Below are 9,354 nucleotides of genomic sequence, written 5' to 3'. Positions count from 1 at the left end.
CCGCGCACTTCCCTAGCCTTCCAAACTACCCGACAGCCCTCAACCCTTCCCCCTTGTCACATTGTTGTCATCATCAACGCCCTCAAATCTTCGTTGTCTAGTCACTGACTCTATTGTCCAGACTCTCGTTACCTGTTGTCCAGTATTTCTGACCTCCCCCATCCGTACCCCCCCGCGGCACTTCCCTATCCTTCCAAACTATCCGACAGCCCTCAACCCTTCTCCCTTTCCCCTTTGTCACATTACCGTCATCATCAACACCCTCGAATCTTTTCTTTTGGTCCAAAACGAGGAATGGATTGTTATTGTATTCCCCTTTTCTATTTGTGCCGTATTGTAAGCCTATTTATAATTAAATTAAAGTTTGCTTTTGTGCTTTCGTTGTAATCCACCTACTTTCGGTAATCATTAAGCCAATAAAGTAAGACTCTATATATTACAAGAAGCAACATTAGGAGCTTCTTTAGTTGTGTCTTCAATTGTATTGGAGGATCACATTTTAGAGAAGAAAAGAGGTTAACTTCTTGGCTACAAGAAAAGTTATGGAACAAGGTCAATCACTAGATGATGGAAGAGTTTAGATTATCAAACAGTTCAAGGTTGCATTACACAATCTTTTTTGTCTTTGGGTCATACCATTGAAATATTAAGGACAAAAGAGACGACCACTTGTTAGGCGCTTTCATCACAACAAAAATAATCTTTGAAATTTTCCTATTAAACATTAGAACCAAAAAAATTCTCCAATTATTTGGCATTCATTCATTAGATTCCTTAGATGGCTAGTGTAATAAAATCCAACATAATCAAGAAGGTTAACTGGTGACCTCTTCTAAGTAGAAATTTCTTAGATCTTTTCTTTATTTGAAAAGATTTTGGAAACAAGTTTACTTTTGTCAAAGTATAGTTTTGAATTTGTTAGTCGTAAATTTTTTAGTTGGTTTCTTACATCTATCAGTCTCGCCATTATTTCGAACCAAGCAAAGTACTTACCATTAGAATCTCTCTAGCTTTATCCTGTCCATATCCATTAGCAAGCTGAAAATCTCCATGCAAATTGTTCGCATATATCACCATTTCAAATGTTGCAGCATTATCATCCCACCCTGGTTTACCATGATAGTCCGTCGTGAGCTCATTATCTTCTGAAGCCTAGGTCAGCATGATACTAGAGTTAAACAAACAACAATAAGAACATCGAATTTTCTTACGAAAATCAAATAAAAATGTACAACTACATAAAAAAATCTGAAATTGTAAGAACTGACAATACAAGCACAAGTTTGGGGGTAGATTCAGAAGTGATGGTGGTAGGCGATGGTTTGAAGGTAGCGCGGGGGTTGGAAAAGGCAGTGGACAAGCTGAAAGCAGCAAGGCGATTGTTTTCTCGGTGCCGGACAACAAGAAAACAACAAGGGGCAATGTAGGAGGGCTGTCAGGAGTGATGGCAGCAAGGATGGAGGGCTGACATGATGGCGGCAGCAAAGAGGAAGGGCTGGACAGCAACGACAGTGATGGTGGATGGCTGGAACAACAATGGCAGCAAAGAGGTAGGGCTGGACGGAGGAAACGTGCAGGAAAAACAGCCAACGAATGCGTTTCTGGGCGGCTGCAGCCAGGAGCAGCAAGGAGGGAGGTGTGACAGAGAAGCGGGAGGCATGTGAAAGGGTATAGGGAAGAGATACACACCATATGGAGACCAAGATATAGCCGATGTACCACCCAAATCCCTAGGATACAACCATTGAAGGGAAGAAGAAAAACCGCCAGCTGTCCCGATACAAAACACAAAAACTAAACTTAAAACATCAGGAATACAAATATATAATAATAGGATGGTGAAGTGTGGCCCAAGAGGACCGGCCGACTCCACAACAAGAAAAGTTTTTACAGGTTCAGTCCAGGCACAAAAACTAAGGCCTGCATGGTCACGGGAGTCCCAATCTCGGAAAGTAGTGATAGACAACACCGCACTCATGCTTCCCACCCCATAGCAGGACACGCCCGCACATAGCATTTCGTACTTAACGAGAGCTATCAAAAGCCAACTAGATATGGAGTTATACACCGATGGAGCAATGCCATACCTGCAAATAATTGCCACTCAGGAGCTTAATGTGGACCTTTGTGTCATTTCTTTCAACTATAAATGTTTCTGAAACAGTGGGTATGTCTGCTGTTGCTAATATTGCATTTCCTTTGCTGAGCGACGTTAAAAATTGGCCACCATAGCATCGAAAATGAAACATTTTTTCAGATACTCTCCATATCTAGTATAAGACAATTTATTAAAATTAGTTTTTCATTTATAAGCAGCGATCATAATATATTTGAAAGCCGAGACAAGTTTATCCATGTAAAAAAAAAATTGTTTAATAGTCTGGATGAGGGATAGATAGATGAATGGATGAATATATGTATGCATGCATGCATGCATGGATGTATTTCCTTCCTATTAAATTATATTTGAATTTTTAGTAGTAGAGATTCTAAGTGAAAGACATGCCAGACAGCATTGATCTATGATATTACATACTAGACGACAGACTAAATTTCATAAAATTTACAATGTGGAAAGGAATAATGTACGAATACAAATACAAAAAGGAAAATTTATAAAGTATTTCCTGAAAATTAAAACAATTAAATTGAATCAAATAATATGGCTGAACATCCACAAAAAAAGTTGAGGGTTGCGTTAGGTAGTCGACAGCTAGCGTAAAAATTGTAGAAAAAAATCATGACATGAGTTCTTTTGATCTTTGTGTTAGTGCTAGGGCATCTCCTGGAAGCGACGCACTGTATAGCTTGAATACAGTGAAAAGTGTGCAAGTGCTGCTACACCGGTGTCCGAGTGTAGTGTCAAATAAGCAAGGATTCCCACATTACGGATGGATGCAGGTAAAGAAATTAGTCCATAAAACTAAAACTAATGAAACTAATATTATGATAAGATCTTAGAATATAGGTACTCTTAATGATACAATAATGGAATTAGTTGATATTAGATTCATAGAAAAATTAATATCTTATGTATTCAAGAAACTAAATGGGTTAGAGAAAAGGCTATGAAGATTGATGACTTAGGTTTTAAACTTTGGTATTCTCGTAAGAGTCACACTAGAAATGGTGTATGTGTAATTATAAATAAGAGTTTGAAAGATAATGTCGTAAATTAATAGAGTTGGTGATAGAATTATAACTCTTAAAATTATCATTGATACTATAATTTTTAATATTATAAGTGCTTATGCTCCTCAAGTAGGTTTAGATATAGGATCTAAAGATAAATTTTGAAAAAGCTTAGAAGACTTAATACAAATGATTCCTCTTAAAGAAAGAATTTTTATTAGAGAATATTTAAATGGACAAGTCGGTAGAGTGGTAGAAGATTTTAGAAATATTTATGACGGCTACGATTTTGGAGTGACTAATGAAGAAGGTAAAACTATTTTAGATTTCACTTTGACATCTGATTTTGTTATTAGTAATACTTTATTCTAGAAAAGCTATCAGCATCTTATTAGTTATAATAATAAATCTAATAAAACACAAATTGATTATTTTCTTAAGAGAAGAACAGATCGACGAGATTGTAAAGATTGTAAGATCATTCCAAGTGAGGATTTAAGTATCCAACATTGTTTATTAGTTTTTGATTTTAAGATAAAGAGTTGTAAAATAAAAAATACTAGGACTCATCATCGTAGAATTAAATGAGGAAACCTAAAAAACAAATAAAATTATTTTTATGAATAAAATTCAAATTTTCAAAATTTAAGGTTTAGATATAGGATCTAAAGATAAATTTTGAAAAAGCTTAGAAGACTTAATACAAATGATTCCTCTTAAAGAAAGAATTTTTATTAGAGAATATTTAAATGGACAAGTCGGTAGAGTGGTAGAAGATTTTAGAAATATTTATGACGGCTACGATTGAGTGATTAATGAAGAAGGTAGAGCTATATTAGATTTTGCCAACATGTCCATATAAATCCTTTAGAGAGTTTAAATTTTGGAGTGATTAATGAAGAAGATAGAGCAATTTTAAATTTTGGAGAGATTTTAAATAAGGTTCTAAGGATATCCTATAGAGAGTTCTTTAGAAGAGAGGTGGTTATATGAATTATACTCAAGTCATTAAGGAAATGTATACAAGTGTCGTTACTTGTGTTTGACCTAGAAGATTAACCAAATGTTTTCCTATTTAAGTTGATTTATATCAGGGATCGGCTTGAAGTCCATTTAATTTTGTTTTAAGTATAGATGGTCTTACTGGACACTTACAGGAGAATGTACTTTGGTGTAAGCTTTTTGATGAAATATCCCTCTCATGAAGCTTGATAAAAATTTGAATTATGGAGGCCTACTTTGGAGTATAAAGGCGTTCTTTTGAGTGGAACAAAAATTGAATACATGGAATGTAATTTTAGTGTAGCAGCTCTAGTGATAGAAAAAGCTTAGAGAATTGGGAAAAATATCAAACGACCCGTAGAGAGTTTAAAAATTCTGTTTTTAATGATCTTTATAATATATTAGATACTAAGAAATGTGAAAAATATATTTATAAATTAGCCAAATAAAGAGAATAAAAGTAAACATTTAACTTAAGTAAAGTGTATTAAAGATGAAAATCAAAAAGTGTTTTTCTTAAAAAAAGATATTCAACATAGGTGGGTGAGTTATTTTGATAAACTATTTAATGAAGTTTTTGGAATATGATCGACCTTAGTGATCTTAATATCGTTAATAATAATAAATTATTTTATTTTTACCATCAAATTTGTAAAATAGAAGTTGAGAAGACTTTAAAGAAAACTAAGGTGGAAATTCTGTAGGACCTGATGATATCCCGATTGAAGTATGAAAATGTTTAGGCGATTTTGGAGTTTTTTTACTTACTAAACCCTTTAATGTTATACTCTTTAATATTATTTCAAAAACTAAAAAGATGTCTGAGGAGTGGAGGAAGAGTATTTTGGTCCTGATTTTTAAGAATAAAGGTGATGCACAAATTTGTGCAAATTATAGAGGAATTAAGTTAATGTGTTATACTTTAAAATTATGGGAGAGGATAATTAAAAATAGGTTAATACGTATTATAAAGATTTCTCATAATCAATTTGGATTTATGTCGGGCAGATCTACTATGGAAGCTATACATTTATTGAGAAATTTGATGGAGAAATTCAGAGATAATAAGGAGAATCTACATTTGATTTTTATTGATTTAGAACAAGCTTACGATAAGGTTCCAAGAGATATCCTTTGGAGAGTTATCGAGAAGAAATGTGTTGATATGACTTATGTTCAAGTCATTAATCCTATTTCTGTTGGTTTACATCAGGGATCGATTTAAGCTCATATCTTTTTTGCTTTAGTTATGGATAGTCTTAATTATAGGAGGATGTGCCTTGGTGTATGTTTTTTGCTGATGATATCCTTCTCGTGGATAAAACAAGAGAAAAAGTCCAGGAAAAACTTGAATTATGGAGGTCTACATTGGAGTCTAAAAGCCTTCATTTGAGTGGAACTAAAATTGATGAAATGGAATGCAATTTTAGTAGTAGTAGCTCTAGTGACAGAAGTGTAACTTTGGGTGATCAAATTATTAAAAGGTGTGAACGATTTAGATATCTTGGGTTATTGTTCAAAGTGATGGTGATATAGATGGGGATGTTAATAGTAGAATTCAAGTTGGTTGGTTGAAGTGGAGGAATGCTTCGGGTCTTTTGTGTGATAGAAAAGTACCGCTTAGACTGAAAAGATGGTGGTGAGACCTAGTGGTGAGACCTACAATGCTTTATGGCGTTGAATGTTGGCCTTTAAAAGAGAAGCATAATATTAAATTAAGTGTTGCCGAGATGAAAAAGATTAGGTGGATGAATGGCTTTACACATAGAAACAAAATGTGAAATGAATATATTCGTGATAGGGTTTGTGTAGCTCCTGTGATTGACAAAATTAGAGAAAATTATCTTAAATGATTTGGTCACATTAAGCGTCCACCATCTGATAATCTGATTAGGAGAGTAGATGTTTTGGATTCGACTTATGTTAAGAAATGCAGCGATACCTAGGAAGACTTTGACGTATTGTATCAAAAATGATCTTAATTTATTAGAACTTAATGAAAGTATGAAGCTAAATAGAACGCAATGGAGAAAAATAATTCATGTAGCCGACCGCACGAAGTGGGATTAAGGCTTTGTTGTTATTGTTGTTGATCCACCCAAACCAACTTACATCCTTATCTGCATGGAAAAAATAACAGCTTAGAGGCCATTGCAATCATTTTTGTATTTTGTTTTTATTTTTTTTATTTTTACTTTGTTTTGTTTATTTTTTTATTTAGGGCCCGTTTGGGGCAGCTTAAAAGTGTGACATTTTTAAAAACGCCGTCTTAATGTTTGGTTTCCGCTTTTGACGAGCGTTTAAGAGAACGGGCTTTTTATTTTATGAAGCACGCGGATCGCCGGGATATACCCGCGATCCGTGTTCGGCCTCGAGATCTTTACGTCGCTACCCCTCGCAAACATCTCGATCCCTAATCCTGTTCTCCAAAGTCGCTCCTCTCCGCTCCTGCCTCCTTTCCGCTCCTGCCTCCACAGGTAAGAAATATCTTCTCCTCGCTCCGCTCCTGCCTTCTTTCCCCCATGTCACAGAAACACATCTCGATCCATCTGTTCTTTGTGGTTAATATGGAAGTCTTTTGTGGGAGAAAACCTAGATCCAGTTCTTGGGAAGCAAGTTTTGCCGGTAATAATGTAGATTGTTCGTTCGAAATGGTTGTTGTTTCTTCTTGATTCAACATTCCTATCCTTTCTTCGAAATGACTAATGTTTCTTTTTTATTTACTGAAATTTTTGAGGGTCATGCGAGGAAAATATTTCTGTGGCTATTTAAAACAATGAATCATTGGCTGCATATGTTGAATCATAGAATAATATGAATTTTTGAATGTTTAGAGCATTTTTAGTTTATTTCCTGGAAAGCTTATAAAAAATTTGGTTGTCATATTAGCTAGTGCACAACTGATTTTGGGTTAGCATTTTTAAAACTGTCATGGTGTTAATGCAATGAATTGTTGGTTTCCATTTTTAAAACTGTCATGGTTTTATAAAACTGTCATGGTGTTAATGCAATGAATTGTGCCTTTGGGTTGTTTTTGCTAGCATTGCTTTAGAATTTCTACTCTGCTCTATGTGTTTCAAATTTCAATTGGTTTTTACTCAAATACGGTGATACTATAATAACAATGAAAAATAGAGGTTTCATATCTAATGGTTATATTAAAAGCACATTTATGTTTCACCCATAGACCAATATATATTTTAATTCATTATCTTTTTTGAATTTTTTTTTACATATGCATAGTCCATATCTTAAGTGGCTCATTTTCAGTCATAATGTCATCTAACCATCCGTTGATGTGACAGTAAAAGATGAGTAAATCTAAAGACTCTGGTTCATCGGCTATATGAGATAGAGAGGCTACTAATGCATAGTCCATACCTTAAGTGAAAAGCGCATATTTTTTTCACACATAGACTAATATATATTTTAATTCATTATGTTTTTTGAATTTTGTTTTACATATGCATATTCCATATCTTAAGTACTTCATTTTCAGTCATAATATCATCTAACCATCCGTTGATGTGATAGTAAAAGATGAGTAAATCTAAAGACTCTGGTTCATCGGCTATATGAGATAGAGATGCTACTAATATTTATTGTGATCTATACATGAGGGAGGTCGAATTGAGAAATCGACCCACAACTTTTTTTAATAAAGAAGGTTGACATAATATCACAATTAAATTCAAAGAAATAACTGGGAGAGATTCCGATAGAATGAAACTGAAAAACAAATGAGATTAATTAAAGACTAAATTCAAGGAAATAACTGGAAGGGATTACGATGGGATGAAATTAAAGAACAAATGAGACCAATTAAAGAACTGGAAACTTTGGAAAGAGCTTAAAAGAGGATCAACTGGATTTGGATGATATTCAGTAAAGCGGACAATTGATGCATCTAAGGAATGGTGGGCAGAAAAGTTAGCGGTAATAACATCACTATTTCAAGTAAACTTTAGAAACATTTTTGGAATATTGATTAGATTTTTTTTTGTTACAGATAGTGTCAGCGGCAAAAAAATTCAAATTTACTGGAATTGAACCAACTTTGGAGGAGAAGTTGGATGACATGTTTACTGGTGTTGTAGCAACAGGAACTCATTTTTCACCCCTAATGCCTAATGGGCAGGGTTTTGCAAACCTAGCAGAGAATATGAAGACCGAACATATAGGTGATTCAGGAGAAGGTTCCAGCCAAATCCACACAGATATCCAATCCACTGGTGGAACAAAACATCCCCGACCTGCAAAAAATTAAAAAGGTGCTTTGCATTTGTTAGAGGTTCTATTGAGACATTGATTGAAATCTCCAAAAATAATTCCAAAATTGCGAAGGACTGCACAATTCATGAGTGTAAATCCATGAGTGTGTTAAGATCCTTAACACATATCCCGGTATTATGGAAGATCATGATATGTATGTTAAGTATGTCAAGTTGCTAGGGAACTCTAACCGGAGGCACTTCTTTGAGACTTTGGACCAAGAATTTCGTCTTCCCTACTTGCGCTCTTTTATGAAATATTAATGTTATTTATGTAACTTCATTGACTATTTGTTTGATGAACTCGTTATGTCTTATGTGTTATTTATGTGATGGACTCGTTATATGTATAGTATTTTTTTTTCAAGAGAAGTTGGATGACATGTTTACTGGTGTTGTAGCAACAGGAACTCATTTTTCACCCCTAATGGGCAGGGTGTTGCAAACCTAGCAGAGAATATGAAGACCGAACATATAGGTGATTCAGGAGAAGGTTCCAGCCAAATCCACACAGATATCCAATCCACTGGTGGAACAAAACATCCCCGACCTGCAAAAAATTAAAAAGGTTTTGCATTTGTTAGAGATTCTATTGAGACATTGATTGAAATTTACAAAAATAATTCCAAAACTGCGAAGGACAGCACAATCCATGAGTGTGTTAAGATCCTTAACACATATCCCGGTATTATGGAAGATCATGATATGTATGTTAAGTATGTCAAGTTGCTAGGGAACTCAACCCGGAGGCACTTCTTTGAGACTTTGGACCAAGAATTTCGTCTTCCCTACTTGCGCTCTTTTATGAAATATTAATGTTATTTATGTAACTTCATTGACTATTTGTTTGATGAACTCGTTATGTCTTATGTGTTATTTATGTGATGGACTCGTTATATGTATAGTATTTTTTTTTCAAGATTGAATGTGTTAGCTACATATCGAACTT

General features: G+C 34.4%; 1 protein-coding gene across 1 annotated transcript in view; it reads right to left on the bottom strand.

Moving 5' to 3' along the window:
- LOC110037565 (probable glucan 1,3-beta-glucosidase A) overlaps positions 1–6,658 on the bottom strand; it is a 30,501-nt gene extending 23,843 nt beyond the window's left edge. The window contains exons 1-3 of the mRNA XM_020742241.1: positions 6,587–6,658; positions 2,088–2,270; positions 994–1,152 (exon numbers count right to left, since the gene is read on the bottom strand). Coding sequence (XP_020597900.1) covers positions 994–1,152; positions 2,088–2,270; positions 6,587–6,658 — 414 coding nt within the window. The remainder of the gene's footprint in view (positions 1–993; positions 1,153–2,087; positions 2,271–6,586) is intronic.
- Between the last annotated feature and the right edge of the window lie 2,696 nt (positions 6,659–9,354).

Source organism: Phalaenopsis equestris, unplaced genomic scaffold (genome assembly GCF_001263595.1).
Source record: "Phalaenopsis equestris unplaced genomic scaffold, ASM126359v1 Scaffold221190, whole genome shotgun sequence".
In the NCBI taxonomy this organism is placed as follows: domain Eukaryota; kingdom Viridiplantae; phylum Streptophyta; class Magnoliopsida; order Asparagales; family Orchidaceae; genus Phalaenopsis; species Phalaenopsis equestris.
Note: the sequence above shows the minus strand (reverse complement) of the source record. Positions and strands in the feature narration are given on the sequence as shown.